This window comes from Eschrichtius robustus, chromosome 11 (genome assembly GCF_028021215.1).
Source record: "Eschrichtius robustus isolate mEscRob2 chromosome 11, mEscRob2.pri, whole genome shotgun sequence".
In the NCBI taxonomy this organism is placed as follows: domain Eukaryota; kingdom Metazoa; phylum Chordata; class Mammalia; order Artiodactyla; family Eschrichtiidae; genus Eschrichtius; species Eschrichtius robustus.
Genome location: NC_090834.1, coordinates 41,690,132 through 41,709,037, shown reverse-complemented (window position 1 = coordinate 41,709,037; position 18,906 = coordinate 41,690,132). Strand labels below are relative to the sequence as shown.

At 42.0% G+C, this 18,906-nt stretch overlaps 2 protein-coding genes across 2 annotated transcripts; both read left to right on the top strand.

Annotated features, from left to right (window-relative positions):
* Positions 1 to 1,733: 1,733 nt before the first annotated feature.
* Positions 1,734 to 3,299, top strand: LOC137771815 (lysine-specific demethylase 4D-like). The gene has a single exon (XM_068555490.1). The coding sequence runs from the start codon at positions 1,734 to 1,736 to the stop codon at positions 3,297 to 3,299; it is 1,566 nt and encodes a 521-aa protein (XP_068411591.1).
* A 12,126-nt stretch (positions 3,300 to 15,425) lies between these two features.
* LOC137771796 (lysine-specific demethylase 4D-like) lies at positions 15,426 to 17,388 on the top strand. Its single transcript, XM_068555459.1, is given in 2 exon segments — positions 15,426 to 17,248; positions 17,250 to 17,388. Coding segments are annotated over 2 exon segments (1,959 nt in total). The 5' UTR covers positions 15,426 to 15,428.
* The last annotated feature ends 1,518 nt before the right edge of the window (positions 17,389 to 18,906 follow it).

Sequence of the window (18,906 nt, the reverse complement as noted above, 5' to 3'; positions counted from 1 at the left end):
CTGAGTAGCTTTCCAACTTTTTCTATACTCTGAAACAATTTGCACAATAAGAGTTAACTGTTTCTTGAAACTTTTCTAGATTCACATGTAAAATGATGTGTTTCCTGGACTTTCAGTGGTCATACTTTGAACCAACTTCTTATACTGGAGTATTATTCAAGCTTTCTGGTGTTTCTTGCATCCATTTTGGATATGTTTCCTCTCCAGTCATTTATTCTTTTCTCTTATCTTTTGAAAATTTTGCTGTCAAGTTTCTCCTAAGATTCTCTTTTGAGATTTTAAACATTCTTTTGTACACTATTTCATTCCTAGTGGTTTATTTTCCCCTACTTTCTTATGCTCAGTTATGCCCATGGTTTATTGCTATTATTAATTTCTTCCAAGAATATTTTTGGTCATCAGTGTTCTGTCTTGTATGTGTTTTCTTTCATTACTTTTGTCTTTATTCTTTGTTATTTTTTTACTCATACCCTTTCTTTCTCTTCTTCTATTTTGTAGCCTTTTCAATTGAATGTTTAGTTCATATATTTTCAATCACCCTTCCTTTTCCTTTTGGTACAATGAAAGAGATCTGTCTCCTTTAATGCTTTTCACCCTAAACTATATTTTAAAATTTATCTAAATAATTTAAATACATTTAAACAAATTTATTTCACAGAAATTTGTGAAAATCATCATAACTTGATGAATTATGACAAGGAGCCATTCTGATGGCTGTGTAACCAGCAGCTGGGTTCAGAACAGAATATTCACATCATTCTAGAGACTTCCTCACACCTCCACTCACAACCTCTCTCTTTCACAAAGGTAACCACTACTCTGACTTCTAACATAGATTACGTTGCCTCCTTTTTATCTTTATATAAATAGAAGCAGAGAATAGGTATTCTTTTGAGTCTGGATAATTTTGCTTAGTATTATGTTTATAGAATTATTCTTATATTTTCATGTAGTTCTTGTTTATCTTCATTGCTGTATTGTATTCCATTGTGTGAATATACTACAATGTACTTATCCATTCTAATGTTGACTGGCATTTGAGTTGTTTCCAGTGTTTGGCTACTGAAATCATGTTTTTCTGAACATTCTTGGAATTGACTTTCACTGCACAGACATACACATATCCTAGGCATGAATCATAGAACATGTGTAAGTTCAATTTTACTGGATACTGTCCAAATAGGTTTTCAAAGTGAATGTAATGATTTCCATTCTCCTTACTAGAGTACAAGAATTTCCATTGTTCACAACAACACCATTTCTTGTATTGTCAATCTTATGAAATTTTAGCCTTTATTTGAATATGCAATTAAAGTCCATGGTGGTGTCTTGTTTGTAGTTCCCTAGTAACTATTTCCAAACATTAGTTTTCAACCTTTCTCTATTCTTTTTCTTTTTAGGTTTAGTTTCCAATACTGCCCTGAAGACACTACATTTGGGATACCCAGCCAGGGCTGGGTGATTCACTAGACCTCAAGAGGACAGAGCCAAGTGTCAACCAAGGACATCAGAGACTTGCAGGCTCAGCCAGCATCAGTCCTGAGCAAGGCTTCTGCCCAGCGTGGAGTCCCCTGGAGAATCAGCAAGCCTAAGAAATATTATCAACTCATTGCATTAAAGTCTACTGCGGGTTCCTGCTGATATAGTCCAACCCATTTTTGAAAAAGTAGTGTTTTCCAGCATCCTCCCCTATCCAGAACATAAATCAAAACTTGGGAGTTTCTTGCTTATTAATGAAAGCTATGAAGTCTAGGTCCAACTGGGCCCAGAACCCAAGTTGTAGAATAATGGTATTTCATCCAACCAAAGAAGAGTTTAATGATTTCGATAAATACATTGCTTATATGGAATCCCAAGGTGCACACCGAGCAGGCGTGGCCAAGATCATTCCACCCAAGGACTGGAAAGCCAGACAGACCTATGATGATATCAGTGACATCTTAATAGCTGCTCCCCTCCAGCAGGTGACTTCTGGGCAGGCAGGTGTGTTTACTCAATACCACAAAAAGAAGAAAGCCATGACCGTGGGTGAATACCACCACTTAGCAAATACTGAAAAATACCGGGCTCCACCACACTATGATTTTAACGACCTGGAGCGAAAATATTGGAAAACACGCCTCTATGATTCACCAGTATATGGTGCGGACGTCAGTGGCTCCTTATTCGATCAAAACACGGAGCAGTGGAACCTTGGACACCTGGGAACCATTCAGGACCTGCTGGAGCAGGAGTGCGGAGTGGTCATCGAAGGCGTCAACACCCCCTACCTGTACTTCGGCATGTGGAAGACCGCCTTCGCCTGGCACACGGAGGACATGGACCTTTACAGCATCAACTACCTGCACTTCGGGGAGCCCAAGACTTGGTACGCGGTGCCCCCGGAGCACGGCCGGCGCCTGGAACGCCTGGCCAGGGAGCTGTTCCCGGGCAGCGCGCGGGGCTGTGAGGCCTTCCTGCGGCACAAGGTGGCTCTCATCTCGCCCACGGTCCTCAAGGACAACGGCATCCCCTTCGATCGGGTCACTCAGGAGGCTGGAGAGTTCATCGTGACGTTTCCCTACGGCTACCACTCTGGCTTCAACCATGGCTTCAACTGCGCGGAAGCCATCAATTTCGCCTCCCCGCGCTGGATCGATTATGGCAAAGTGGCCTCGCAGTGCAGCTGCGGGGAGGCCCGGGTCGCCTTCTCCATGGACGCCTTCGTGCGCATCCTGCAACCGGAGCGCTACGAGCTGTGGAAACGCGGGCAGGACCGGACCGTGGTGGACCACACGCAGCCCACGGCGCCGGACAGCCAGGTCCTGAACGCCTGGAGGGAGGTCCGCGCGTCCCTGGGAGCCGCTCTCGGCCAGAGGCACCACCTGCCCCGCCGCGCTCTGCGCCCCCGTAGGGCTGTAGCCGCGGGCGGTGGGACCAGCCACCGAGTCCCTGTGCGTGCTGTGTGCCGGCGCCCCTCGCCGGCCCGGGGTTCTTGCTCTGCCGCCCAGTTCAGGGATGCGGCCACCAGCACCTCCGGGGAGCCCGGCCCGACCCAGCCGCCGACCCCAGGTCCATCCGCCCCGGATCGCCACCCAGCTGGAAGATGTGGCCCTCGTCGTCGTCCTTGGGAACAGGGCACTCAGGAGCCAGCTGCTCCCCCCAGGGCTAAGAGGAGGCTTTCGTTACACACAGCTCTGGACCCAGAGGCTCAGCCCCTGCCTGTGGATGCACCCTCGCCGGACAGCGCCGCCCCGCTCAGCCCTGGGCTCCAGCATCCCGCCACGGCTTCTGGCTGTGGTTGTGGCCCTGTCCCCTAAGCCCAGGGGATGCCTTTCTACCCCACTGCTCTTGCGTGGGGATCCTTTGAGACTGGTCATATTTACATTTCAGAGCTTTGGGTATTTGCAGGTCACTAGTCTTGCATGAGAGTGCCTCCTGTGCTGCCGCTGGACGTGCTGGGTCCGTGGTGTTTACCAAATTCTCCAAAGTTTGTTCTTCCTTCCAGACCCTGGAATCTTTGGACACTGCTAACTCCTGTGTCACAAACTGAGGTTTCATGCACTGGACACTCTAGTGGCTCTGGGAACTAGATCCTGCTGAGGTCGCCAGAGCCCAATCTACCTCACACTCCCATCCTGTGGGCCAGCTCTGGATGCTGCTGAACTTCTAAAGAACCCTGGGCTTTTATTACTCTCCAGTCTCTCTCCTTTTCCTCTTCCCCCTTCCCTTCCCGCTTTTCTTGCCAAACTAGGCCCTTTTGACTAATTAGGTCAGTAGAGACTCAGATAATAACTGATAAACTTTCTGAGTCTTTGATGTACTGATAATGTGTACTCTGCCAGTATGGTAACTAGAATGTTAAAATCTGACTTTATTAAATATATTAAAGATAACCAGAATGTTAAAATCTGACTTTATTTTTTGTGTTGTTCAGTCAGTCAACTGAGAGGTGGTCGTTTATTCTGCACTTTTCTTAATAATTATATCAAAACATTTCAAGCAAAACTTATTTTTATGAGCTGGTTGCCTTGTGTGATGTTGGTGAGTGAGTTTGGGGTTGATTGTTGGGTTCCAGCTGGCTGGCTGGGTTGGGGGATTTGGTTTGCAGCCCGATCTGAAGGATGACTTGGTGGGAATCACCTGGCACTCGGCTGATCCAAGTTGCTAGGAGGGATGAGCAAACATAGGACAAAAAGTGCCAGCATGTGAAAAATCTTCTCTCCAAGTCTCCACTGCCTTCTCAATGCTGTATGTATATTTCACATCGTTAAGTCATTGACACATCCCAATAAACCAATCCACAAATAAAGGAACAAGACAATTTCAAGTGGGCCTATGTTCTGTGAAGAGATTAAAGGTGATGGGATGCTAGTGCAGAATGGGCAGTGTGGTTCCGGTGGTCAGGGAATACTTCATAGAGCAGGAGACCTTTCTGAGTCCCAAGTGACAAGAAGGAAGGTCCAGAGCTGATTTCCACTTGGATGAAACAACAAGTGTAACAGCCCTAACACAGAGCTTGGTGTTATTGTGTGGATAGAGAGGAAGCTCATTTGTATCTGGGGCACTGAGAAGGGAGAGGCAGGGTCCAGGGTATGTAGGACCTTGTAGCTCATGTGAAATATTTTGAGTTTTTTTCAACTTGAAATGAGAAGGCATTGGAAGTTTAAAACAGCACTTGACATGATATAATTTGCATAGTTAACTAATCACCTTAATTGTTCTGTGGACCCCTTGGGGGCAGGAGAAGTAGTTAGAACATCTAAGTAATACAGGTGAGAATTGATGGTTACTGACTTAGGCCATAGTGTTGAAAATGCACAGAAGTGGCCAAACTCAGAATAAATTTTGGAAATTGAACATGATAGTTTGGATGCAGAAGGAAACACTTCAGAGAATCAAACCACATCTCTCTTCCCTCCAGCTCTCCCCTACAGAATTTCAGTAAGAATCTGGAATTTGAAGCACCATGTCAGACTACAGGCAGAACTAATGAAAAAGTAAGGCTTCTTTGAAGTTCTTTTTGAGGAGTAGCAAAAGCCCACATCTCATCCCTATCACCATGCAGGTAGGCAACTGTGTGGTAGTATATTCTGTGGAAAACTGAAGCTGAGAGACTGAACTCAGGATCCGCAGTGGAGGATGGCAGTGAGATGCTTGGCTGGAAAGATGATTAAGCCCTGTATTGAGACGGTGGGACCACATGATGGAAGCAGACTGGAATTACTGGGAAGGCAGCAGCCCTGGAGAGCAACTGGACCATAGTAGATCTCATATGAGCAAGGAGTAAACTTTCAGGTGATAAGTAACTGAGATCTTGAGGGCTTTTGGTCCTTTCATTTAGGTCAGTTGTGGATATGACAGTGCAGAGAAATAAGGGAACTCTGAAAAGTCTCTATGAAGACAGTATTCTGGCTCATATTGCTATTTTAAATTTTAGAAACTGAAATTTTCCTTTTTATATTTCAGGGATATCACAATCTCTTCCCGGCAGATACACGCTCCAAATAACCTAGGATAACCAAATTGGGGGTTTTGAAGGCCAAGAAACAAAAATAAACTTCAGAAAATATTTCTTCCACTATACTCCTTATGTATTCACCCACTTTTATACTTGAAACAAAATTTCCTTTGCCCAATAAAGAGTAGCAATGTTAAAAATACAGTTTAGTTTTACCAGTATACTGGTTCCTAAATTAGTCTTCTTGACCTAAGTAGGCATTTCTCAAAAGAAGATATACAAACGGCCAACAGGCCCATGAAAAGATGCTCAACATCGCTAATTATTAGAGAAATGCAAATCAAAACCACAGAGAGGTATCACCTCACACCTGTCAGAATGGCCATCGTCAAAATGTCTACAAATAATAAATGCTGGAGAAGTGTGGATGAAAGGGAACCCTCTTACACTTTCGGTGGGAATGCAAATTGGTTCAGCCACTATGGAAAACTGTATGGAGGTTGCTTAAAAACACTAAAAATAGGGCTACCATATGATCCAACAGTCCCATTCCTAGGCGTATATCCGGAAAAGATGAAAAGTCTAATTCGAAAAGATACATGCACCCCAGTGTTCATAGCAGCCCTATTTACAATAACCAAGACATGGAAACACACCAAGTACCCATCAACAGATGATTGGTTTAAGAAGAAGAGGTGTATACATACCGTGGAATATTACTCAGCCACAAAAAGATGAAATATTGCCACTTGCAGCAGCATAGATGGACCTAGAGAATATCATACTAAGTGAAGTAAGCAAGACAGAAAAAGACAAATATATCACTTATATGTGTTATCTAAAAAATAATACAAGTGAATCTATATACAAAACAGAAACAGACTCACATACATAGAAAACAAACTTGTGGTTAGCTAAGGGGAAAGGGAGCAGGGGAGGGATAAATTAGGGGTATGGGATTAACAGATACACACGACTGTATAGAAAACAGATAAGCAACAAGGATTTGCACAAAAAATCAAAACAAACAAAAACAAAACCAAAAAAACCCAAGGAATTGCTATATAGCACAGGGAACTGTATTCAATATCTTGTAATAATCTATTATGAAAAATAATCTGAAAAAATATGTATATAACAATCACTTTTCTGTATACCTGTGACTAACACAATACTGCAAATCAACTATACTTCTATTAAAAAAAAAATTAGTCTTCTTGAAAGGATCAGGAGCTGGGGGTGGTAATGAAGGGGGTTCATCAAGCAATTGTAATGAAAATTCTATTTTATTTCAAGTCAACCGGCACACTCAAGTTGGATACTCACAATCTGGACCACTCTTCTCAGGAAAACATGCCCAGATCCAGCTGTTCTTCCATGTCCAGTAAGTTGTTGCTATACTTAATCTTGGAAAAGCAAGGGACATTGGCAATGACAATTAAATAAAGGCAAGGATAGAGCCACCTTCGTTCTTACTGCCACGATCTCTCCTAGGCCTCTCTCCACTTCTGAGAAATAACAATCACAAGTCCAGTGTATATTCATCAAGTTTGTAGACAAAAGGCTACGAAACCGAAAGTAGTATGTCGTGTGGTGTTAACAACATACCCCCACCATCACCTTTTAAAAAAGTCAATATTACAGTTACAAGATCTAAAGACTTTCCTATCTATAGTCCCTAGTCAGTTCACCAATGTCTACTAGATCTGTGTAATTTATTTTATTTTATTCCTTCTGCGGCTGATGGACAATAAGGTTATTTCCAAGTCTTTGTTATTTCAAACAATGCTTTACAGAACATCTTTGTATATAGGATAACCGGGTTATGTTTATGTTCACTTTTAACTTTTTAGGAAAAACCAGCTTGCCCTCCAATTTCCACCTGTGTTGGCAGTGTGGGAGAGTTCTGGTTTCTCCCTACCTTGACCCACTTTTTTATATTTTCAGACCTAATCAAAATGGGCAGAGAACAGCTTCTCTGATTGCTACTGATCCTGCACATCTTCTTGTATTTATTGGCCATTTGGATTTCCTCTTGTCTGAATTACCTACTCTAAAGCTCTGCCTACTTTTTTTGGTTTGACTATTTTTTGTTGTTGTTATGTAGAAGTTATGTGATATTCAGGATACTAATTCATTGTCTATTTCATGTATGATGACAAACTTCTCCTAGACTGTAATTTCTTTTAATTTTTTACATCATTGTATTAGTCAGGGTTCTTCAGACTAATAGAACCGATAGGAGATATGTGTATAGCTCTTATTAGAGGAACTCATTCATCTGGCTATGGAGGCTGAGGAATCCCACAATCTGTCAGGTGGGCCGTCTGCAAGATGGAGAACGGGGAATATGGTTGAGTCTGGGTTCGAAAGCCTGGGAACCAGGAGCGCCCATATCAGATGTCCCAAAGCAAGAGAAGATGGATGTGTCTGCTCAGGCAGAGAGAGTAAATTCACCCCTAGTCTGCTCTTTTGTTGAATTTGGGCTCTCAGTGGTTTGGGTGATCCCACCTGCAGTGGTGAAGGCGCTCTTTACTCAGTCTACTGTTGTAAGTGCTAATCTCTTCCCGGAAGAGCCATGCAGAACACACAGAATTGATGCTTTACCAGCTATCTGGGCATCTCTTAGCCCAGTCTACATGTGAAATTAACCATCACAGTCATTAGTTTGGAATCATTTAAATATATCAGACATTCCCATCATGGTGCTTTTGATTCTCTAAGCCATTGTTCCACCCTGAGTTCATAAAGACCTTCTTCAATATTTTCTCTTAAAATTCTGTGTTTTATCCATCTGTAATGCACCTCAAATTTATTTATGTAAGTGGTATGAGGTCAAGCTCCAATTCCACCCCCCAAAATAGTGCCAATGCCACTACCACATATTGAATAGCCCATCCTTCCCCATTGGTTTGGTACGCTACCTCCATCGTAGGCACACTCCCAAATATCCATGTGTCTGTGTCTGGCCTCTCTATTCTGTACGTAGATATATTTGTCCATTGCAGCTCCAATATCACAGTTCGGTAGAGGAGAAGTCACCCCTCTTTGTTCTTCTTTTAAGGAATCATCTTGGAGATTCTTGCTTGAATACTTCCCTACTTACAAGATCTGTCACCCTGACCAAGTTTCTTAATATCTCCTTGATGCGGTTTCCTCATATGAGAAATAGGGTTCCTAGGATTTCCCTTATAGGGTCATTATGAAGATAAGGCATAAATAAATTATTCTATGCAGAGTGCATTGAACAGTGTCTGGCATTAGATAGTCACCATATATTAGCTATTTTTAATAATGTTTGTTCTGTTAGAGGTACAGAGAAACTTCTGTGGATCAAAAACAATGAAAAAGAGAGGGAAAAGACAAATCAAATAGTGAGAACAGATATCGTGTTACTCATGCCCAGTAAAGAAGTAATAAGCAGAACATATAACTACTACCAAGACAGACAACCCAGCAGAAAAATGGACACAGTACTTGATGAGGCACTTCCTGAAGGAGCACCTCCAATCAGCCAATAATCATCAGAAAAATGGGTTCACCCCTATTAGGAACCAAGTAAATGCAAATCATTATGAGGTACCCCTGTGCCCTCACCTGATCGGCTAAAACTAAAAAGGCAGAAAATCACCAAAAATTTGCAAAAGTGAAGGGCGATGAGCACCCTTGCATGCAGCTAGTGCGTAAACTGGTAAAATGTGTTGAAAAAATTTGGCAAGTTGCAGTTTACATATTCTATGGCCAGTATACACGTCAGAGAATTTTCAGAGCAATGCTGTTTGTAAGAGGCCAAAAGTGGAAACAACCCAAAGCCCCATCAACAGTAGAAAGTTTATATGGTTGAATACTTTACAGCCCTGAAACAGAAAAGTCCAGCTGCATGCAACGGCGTAAATGATGAAAAAATACACCAAAAATACACTAAAGTACATATATTCATTTGTGTTTCTTCACGGTTATATAAAGTTTTCAAAAATGGACAGAGTTTTAATTTTATAATGTTTACCAAATTTACTATGTGAATAGTTATGATAAGGTCAGTCTAGGAGGCAGAAGGGGCTGTAATCTGGGAAAAAGAGCGCAATTCAGGCAGCCAGGTGCCTGGCAATGTTACATTTCTTGACCTGGGTAGTGGTTCCACTTCTGTTTACTCTATAGTTATTTGTTGAACTGTACATATATGCTCTACAGATGTCTGTGAACACTTTATATTTAATAATTTAAAATATTTTTAAAAGTGCTCTAAAAAATTAAGTCACATAGTGGTTCATAGAATCATTTGGTTTATAGTGTGTTGTATTGTAGACTGTTTCCAAAACTCAGATTATGTTTCTAATTTTTTTCATTCTAATATTGTTTATTGATGCCTTCTCCTGTTTGTTTATTATTTACAATATTATATTTAGTAATACGTAAGTTTTTGGACAGTTTTAGACTTACAAAACATTGAGCACGTGGATCAGGGAGTATTGACCCGACCCCACTCACATGTTCCCCTATTAGTAACATCTTACTTCCCATGGTATATTGATTACAATTAATGAACCAATGTCAATATGTTATTGTCTACTAAAGGCTATCGTTGGTTCAGATTTCCTTACCTTTTACCCAACGTCCTTTTTCTGTTCCAAGATCTCATCTAAAATATCAAATTACATTTAGTTTTCATGTCTCCTTAGGTTTCTCTTGGCTGTAACAGATTCTCAGACTTTCCTCGTTTTTGACCAAAAGTTTGTATAGAAACCTGACAGTTTGGGGGAATACTGGTCAGGTATATTGTAGGATGCCCCTCTAGTGGAATTTGACGCTTTTCTTTTGATTATCTTGGGTTTCTGTATTTTTCTGGAGGAAGATTACAGAGGGAATTTTATCACATTTTAATCATATCATATCAAGGACCTATACTATCAAAGTAATTTATGACTTTTTTTTTTTTTTGGCCACGTCCCGCAGTTTGTGGGATTTTAGTTCCCTGGCCAGGGATCGAACCTGGGCCCTAGGCAATGAAAGTGCGGCGACCTAACCACTGGACTGCCAGGGAATTCCCAGTTCATGACTCTTGATGTTGACCTGGTTAAAATGGTGTTTGGCAGGGTCCTCCTCTATAAAATCATTACCCCTCCCCGACTCCCAACTCCACTTGCCACTCTGCACCTGCTTCTCATGCTAAGGGAGCACTCCTTTCCTTTAGCAGGGAGGACTATATAATTTATTAACCACTTCTGTCTTTATTTTTTAAGTAACAGACTTCTATTTTAATAATCATTTATATTTTTGTATATGGCTGTTTTCCATTTTGTTTTTTGAATTGTTCTATCATTTTTATATTTATTTTCTTTCAAATAATTCTGAGGTATTCTGGTTTAGGTTTTACTAACTACTTGCGTACAACATAAAAATCCATAGATTTTTAGCAATTATATGGAAATTTTTGTAGATGTTATGTGGATTTCATTTTTTAATAAATATGTTTGTGTTCAGTTTTTTATTATTGACTTTCACTTTTATTTCATGATTGAAATAAAAGATTCATCAAGATGGTACTCAATATGTTGATTCTATGGAATTTTTATTGAGATTTATTATGCGGTCTTACAGTGGTAAATTTTTGTAAATGTTTTATACGTGTTGAAAAGCATTTTGCTATGTGGTTGCTGCAGGTAATATAATCAAAGTTGTTAAATTTATTGTTTAAACTTTTATAACATTATTAATTTTCTTCTCTCCTTGTCTATCAGTTTCTGGGAGAACGGTGTTTGAAAAAAAAAACCTCCCACCATGATTGCAAATATGTCAGTTTTACCTTATAATTCTCAGTCTTTGTGTTCTATGTCTCAGTGCTATGTGTCTAGGTGCGTAAAGTGCATCATTGTAATCTTTCCCATGAGTGTTTCTTTTTGATAACCATAAGCTGTCCTTCTTTTACCTTATAAATACATTCGATATTAATTGCTGCTAGACCAGGTTTCTTTTGTTTAATATTTGCTTGGTTTGACTTTCCCAATCCTTTTCTTTTCAACCTCTTAGTTCACTGTAAGATTGGTTTAAAAAATCAAAAGGGCGCAGACAAAGTGGGCTGACCAACCAGAGCAAATACCTTTGATTGGTACTGATCAAATTATACCTTTGCCCAGGTAGAAAGCCAGAGCCATCAGGACATGGGTCTGCATTTGGAGGCCAGCTGCCCAGAGAACACTGTCTCTCTCTCTGGGTCCTTGAATATCTCCAACTGGAATCAGGATTTTGTTGGTAGAAGGTAGGTCACTTTATTTCTGTAATTTGTGCTTATGAGCAAAAGAGTTATTTTCCTACCAGAAGTTTTAAAAAATGACACTATTTATGCATATATATATAGAGAGAGAGCGAGAGAGAGGGAACTATACATTGGGATATCCTTTCCTTGAGTTTTTATTTTTAAAGTATTTTCCAACTTTAAGTTAATTTTTTCTTAATATTTTCTTGATAAAAATCACAAAGATTTTCAGGAAAAAGCACCTCATTGAGTGAACTGCGATCTAATGAGAATGAGAGGGTTTCTAGAACTGAGTAAGGAGTGTGTCAATTGGAAGGGACTTGAAAATTATGTGGGATCAAATTAGAGATTTTGATTGAATATGAGGGTATTCGAATTGGGGTGGTACTGATTGAATTGAAATTGCTGTGGGACATATATAGTCAGACTTTGAGCACAGCCTGTTTCCTTCAGAGGCTGAATCCTTCAAGGAAACCATTTTCTGGGTCCTAGTGTATCATCATTTGGAATTAAGATTTTAGACTAGCAGAATGCAAGCACTTTTTTGGCCTTTTTTTTTTTTTTTTTCCTTTAAAGCATAAAGATGAAAAGGATGACATTTTGTATCAGAAAGCAACTTTTTTTCCCTGGTAAATTTTTCATTTATTTATGCATTTAAAGTACAAGCATTGCATGCATATCATTTTTAGATTTCTTCACTGGGGCCATGTATTTCTGTTATTAAAGGGATTAAAACCATTTTACTCTTTCACTTTATAATTGACTGTTAACTGGTGTATGGGATCTATAGATTTTGTATGATAATCAGTGTCTAGAAACTTCGTTGAACCCTATATTTCTTTTTTAATTTTTAACATCTTTATTGGAGTGTAAGCGCTTTACAATGGTGTGTTAGTTTCTGCTTTATAACAAAGTGAATCAGTTATACATATACATATGTCCCCATATCTATTCCCTCTTGCATCTCCCTCCCTCCCACCCTCCCTATCCCACCTCTCTAGGTGGTCACAAAGCACCGAGCTGATCTCCCTGTGCAATGCTGCTGCTTCCCAGTAGCTATCTATTTTACATTTGGTAGTGTATATATATATGTCCATGCCACTCTCTCACTTTGTCCCAGCTTACCCTTCCCCCTCCCCGTATCCTCAAGTCCATTCTCTAGTAGGTCTGCATCTTTATTCCCATCTTGCCCCTAGGTTCTTCATGACCATTTTATTTTATTTTATTTTTTTAGATTGCATATATATGTGTTAGCATACGCTATTTGTTTTTCTCTTTCTGACTTACTTCACTCTGTATGACAGTCTCTAGGTCCATCCACCTCACTACAAATAACTCAGTTTCGTTCCTTTTTATGGCTGCGTAATATTCCACTGTATATATGTGCCACATCTTCTTTATCCATTCATGTGTTGATGGACACTTCGGTTGCTTCCATGTCCTGGCTATTGTAAATAGAGCTGCAATGAACATTTTGGTACATGACTCTTTTTGAATTATGGCTTCCTCAGGGTATATGCCCAGTAGTGGGATTGTTGGGTCGTATGGTAGTTCTATTTTTAGTTTTTTAAGGAACCTCCATACTGTTTTCCAAAGTGGCTGTATCAATTTACATTCCCACCAACAGTGCAAGAGGGTTCCCTTTTCTCCACACCCTCTCCAGCATTTATTGTTTGTAGATTTTTTGATGATGGCCATTCTGACCGGTGTGAGATGATATCTCATTGTAGTTTTGATTTGCATTTCTCTAATGATTAACGATGTTGAGCATTCTTTCATGTGTCTGTTGGCAATCTGTATATCTTCTTTGGAGAAATGTCTATTTAGTTCTTCTGCCCATTTTTGGATTGGGTTTTTTGTTTTTTTATGTTGAGCTGCATGAGGTGCTTGTAAATTTTGGAGATTAATCCTCTGTCAGTTGCTTCATTTGCAAATATTTTCTCCCGTTCTGAGTGAACCCTATATTTCTAATAATTTGTCTATCGATGCAAATTAATGATTAGATTTTAATTAGAATGTTTCAAGTATTTACACATTAAGGGTAATGCTTGTTAAGGATGTGTACATTTGTGTTCTGTACTTTTCTCCTGTTTTGTTTACATAGGCACTCTTTCTATAAAGGTAGATTTATATCTGTGTTCCCTATTTTATTATAACATGATTTGCTTGTACTTTACTCTCCTTTCTCTTATGCTTATGTTTTTACACTTTTAGTGGTCTACAAATTGCATTTTGTTTTCAGTCATCATTTCTATCGGGTGTTAATTTTTCTTTTGTAATTGTTTCAGCTTATATCATTGTTTTCCTTTCCCTAATTTTTCTTTTGGGTTAAGCATCCAATTTCTTGAGTTGAGTGCTTAACTCCTTAAGTTTCAAGCTTGCTTAATGTCCTTACACTTCAGTTAGATATTCCTCTTTTTCTGTCTTATGATTTGCCCTAATTCTTTATTTTTAAATTTCAGCTTTATTGCTGTATAATTGACTTAGAAAATTGTAAAATATTCAGTGAACTTTGTGGTGATTTGATATACATTGTGAAAGGATTCCCCCCATCTAGCTAATTAACACAGTTACTTCATATATTTACTTTTTTTGGTAAGAACATTTAAATCCTACTCTTCTAGAAAATTTCAACTATACATCACAGTGTTATCAACTATAATCACCATGGTTAACATTCGCTCCTGAGACTTTATTCACTGTGTACCTTTTTACCCTCCCTTCCCTGCCCTCCCCTGCAACCACTTTTCTACGCTGGTTCTGTAAGCTTTACTTTTTTTTTTTCTTTTAAGATTCTACATATAAGTGATACCACGCCATATTTGTCTTTCTCTCTCTTATTTCACTGGGCATAATACCCTCCACGACCATCCATGTTGTTGCAAATGACAAAATTTCATTCTTTTTATGGTGGAGTAGTATTCCATTGTATATATGTACCACATCTTCTGTGACCATTCACCCATCGCTGGACATGTTGGTTGTTTCCATATCTTATCCATTGTGAATAATGCCTCAAAGAATGAGGGAGGGCAGATATCTCCTTGATATTCTGTTTTTATTTCCTTTGGATATATACCCAGAAGTGAGACTGCAGCATCATATGGTGGTTCTATTTAAAATTTTTGAGGAACTGCCATACTGTTTTCCATAGTATGCACCATAGCTGCACCAGTTCACATGCCTACCAAAAGAGTGTACTGTTTGCCCTTAAATTCAAACTTTGAAATTAAGATTGCTATACAATTTTCTTTAACTTGATGTTAAATTAGTTTGTTTTGTCATCCACTTATTTTCAATATTTTGTACTTTCTTTAGGTTTGGCTTGGAAACTTCCATGAAGAGACTTTCTGCTACAGTGAGGTGAGAAGCCACGCATGCACTCAAGCCTGGGAATCTGGCGAGGCCTCAGGCACTTATATCCCTAACAGAGGAAACTCACAGAGCTGCAGGCTGAGGCAGGACTTGGCTCAGAGAGCCCTCTCCTCTGGGAAATACTCTATTTCCTTTGGCTCCAAAATGCTGACAAGAGCGGAGTCCTTCTGGTGGATTGACAAGCCTGGAGAAGATACCACCTCGTTTGTTTAAAAGTTCAAGTCTGAGTTCCTGCCTCTCAGATATATCAAAAGTTCTTTAAAAATAAAGAAAATATAAGGAAAAGGTACTCCCCAACATTCTCAGGTATCCAAAGCACACCTAAGAAGCTGGGAGTCCGTTGCTTATTCTATTGTCGCCATGCAGTCTAAGCACTTTGGTAGCCAGAACCCAAGTTGGAAGATTATGATCTTCCACCCAACCATGGAAGAATTTGAAGATTTCAACAAATATATTGTTTACATGGAGTCTCAAGGTGCACACCAAGCTGGCCTAGCCAAGGTAATTCCACCGAAAGGATGGAAAGCCAGACAGACGTACGATGATATCGATGACATCTTAATAGCCGCTCCCCTCCAGCAGGTGACCACTGGAAAGGCAGGTGTGTTTACTCAACACCACAAAAAGAAGAAAGCCATGACCGTGAGCGAGTATCGCCGCTTAACAAACAGTGAAAAACACCAGACTCCATTCTACTCTGATTTTGAGGATCTGGAGCGAAAATATTGGAAAACACGCCTCTATGATTCACCAGTATATGGTGCGGACGTCAGTGGCTCCTTATTCGATCAAAACACGGAGCAGTGGAACCTTGGACACCTGGGAACCATTCAGGACCTGCTGGAGCAGGAGTGCGGAGTGGTCATCGAAGGCGTCAACACCCCCTACCTGTACTTCGGCATGTGGAAGACCGCCTTCGCCTGGCACACGGAGGACATGGACCTTTACAGCATCAACTACCTGCACTTCGGGGAGCCCAAGACTTGGTACGCGGTGCCCCCGGAGCACGGCCGGCGCCTGGAACGCCTGGCCAGGGAGCTGTTCCCGGGCAGCGCGCGGGGCTGTGAGGCCTTCCTGCGGCACAAGGTGGCTCTCATCTCGCCCACGGTCCTCAAGGACAACGGCATCCCCTTCGATCGGGTCACTCAGGAGGCTGGAGAGTTCATCGTGACGTTTCCCTACGGCTACCACTCTGGCTTCAACCATGGCTTCAACTGCGCGGAAGCCATCAATTTCGCCTCCCCGCGCTGGATCGATTATGGCAAAGTGGCCTCGCAGTGCAGCTGCGGGGAGGCCCGGGTCGCCTTCTCCATGGACGCCTTCGTGCGCATCCTGCAACCGGAGCGCTACGAGCTGTGGAAACGCGGGCAGGATCGGACCGTGGTGGACCACACGCAGCCCATGGCGCCGGACAGCCAGGTCCTGAACGCCTGGAGGGAGGTCCGCGCGCCCAGGGGAGGCACGCTCCGCCAGAGGCACTGTCCGTCCCGCAGCGCCTCACACCACTGTCTGCCCGTGGCCGCCTGCCATGGGACCCGCCGCCGAGCCCCTGTGGGTCTTGCCTCCTTGCCCCCCTCGCCGGCCCGGGGTTCTTGCTCTGCCGCCCAGCTCGGGGCTGCTGCTGCCTACAGCTCCGCGGAGCCCGGCCTGACTCCACCTCTGACCCCAGCTCCATGTGCTGCGGATCTCCACCTAACTGGCCGATACGGTTCTCGTCGTCGTCCTCGGGAAGAGGGGACTCGGGACCGGACTGTCCGGGCCCTGGCTAAGAGGCGCCTCTCCTTAGACACAATGCGCACATCTCTGGACTTCACATCTCAGCTCCTGTTTGCTGGCGAACCCTTGATGGACAACCGTGCATTGCTGAGCCCGTGGCTCCAGCATCCTTCTAAGGCTTCCGGGTGCTGCTGTGCCCCTGACCTTCAACCCTTGGGTCCTCCATTGGATTCCGAAAACCCGATGCACCCTGGTCCATGCCTGTCATCTCTGGAGGGTATTACATCCAGTTTCCTTGACAGCGTCCCTTTGATTCCTCCCAACGTCATTGGGACTCTGAGAGTGTTCCCCAGGGACAATGCTGGGAACTGCAGGGTCCCCGTGAACTTCTGTGAGGTTGTAAGGTTGGACCACTCTTATGCCTCTAAGAGTCTTGTCCCAGCTGCAGAGACCAGTCTCCCGCACCCTTGACTGTGACCCCCTGGGGCTAAAGCTAGAGGCACCTGCATCTCTTGAGTCCTGGGAGGAATTCCTCACCAATGGATGGTCTTCAATCTGTGAGCCCATGACTACTGAAGAATTTGCTAAATGTGACTTTATCTGACCCTCCACCCCAGAAAGCACAGAAGCTCCCAGCCAAGCAGCAATCTGGGCTGGGCCTGTCCTCAGTGGAGATGCTTTATCTCCTAGAAATGACACATTTCCCAAGCTGCCAGATGCTTTCTCCTACCATGACAACCAGGGTTCCTAGCAGCCTCTGAAGTGGACCTTCCCACGAGGACAGCTGCCATAGAATGTTGTACCTCTCAGGTATTCTCATCCCACTCCTGAACATTGATGGGCCTTTGGCTTCTGCCTTGGCTTAGATGGTATGGACACTGCTTGCTTCTGATGGCACCCTCAGGGGACCTCCTTGCAGTGGTGTGCCTCTAGGCCCCATAATAATTTGGGGCAACACTGGATGATGCTGAGGATCTGGCTGAGCCCCTTCCATCCCCAAGCTTCCTCTGGGCCTCTGAGTCACTGACCGTGGTTCCCAGTGGATAGTGCTGCAGCCACAAGCAAGCCTCAGGAGCTTCTCACATCACACACAGCCTGTGAGTCTCACACCCCCGTCTTCCCAGGCCGCTGCTCATGGCCTAAACTAGACCTTTGCCCATTTGGGTCTGTTCGCTAGTTTTGTCTCATCGATTTTTTAACTTTATTGATGTTTATTAAAGTTGTTATCCCGATGTGTATCTGCAAAACAAAGAAAGGTAACATCCTTAAAATATATTTTAAAAATCAGAATTATCCCCTAAAGGAAAGTAACCTTGCAATAACCAACCCACTCTTTTGCTTAGTATAACTTCCTTGTTCCCACTCCCTTCTGCCTACATCTTTTATTTTAGACAGCTCCTCGGTGCTCCTTCCTGCTAGGCTGAATGCTGCCAAATTTGAATTGAATTTTGCATAAATAAACTCTTAAAATGTTTAATATGCTTCAGTTTACCTTTTAACAGTCTAAAACAGAGTGATCCAGAAGAGTTAAAATGAAAAGAACAGACAAAACTATACCAAGCAAAATGCAAACAGAAAGCAGAAGTCATGCATCTTGTATCAGACAAAGTATAACTGAGGCTCAAAGGTGCATGAAAGGGCTCTAAAGGCTAAATTTCCCCATGAAGGTGTAGCAGTCATGAATACCCATGCAGCTTTGATGAAGTATAAATTACAGAAAATCAAACAAGTTGAAATAAATGTATTAAAAATAGGAGAATTTAAGTCACCTTATGTGATATTGTGATTTATAATATAAAATATATATTTGGTCCTCATCTCTGTTTCTGGTCAATAGCTCCTAAAATCCTTGGAATTTCCTAAGTAAAGAGAGTTATGTTTTATGATTTTGTTATGTTAATGAGGTGGCTGTTGGAATGCCCCTAGGTCACTTAAGGGTGAGGGCTGATTGCCAGGGGAACCAACCCCGTGATTAGAGTGTTGGAATTTTCAGTCCCACCCTAGACTTCCAAGGAGGGGAAGGGGCTGGAAGTTGAACCAATCACCAGTGGCCACTTATTTAATCAATTGTGCATATGTAATGAAGCCTCCATAAAACCCCAGAAGGATGAAGTTTGGGGAG

Excerpts from the sequence above, each read along its gene's own strand:
- LOC137771815 (XM_068555490.1), top strand. The coding sequence starts at position 1,734 with ATGAAAGCTATGAAGTCTAGGTCCAACTGGGCCCAGAACCCAAGTTGT.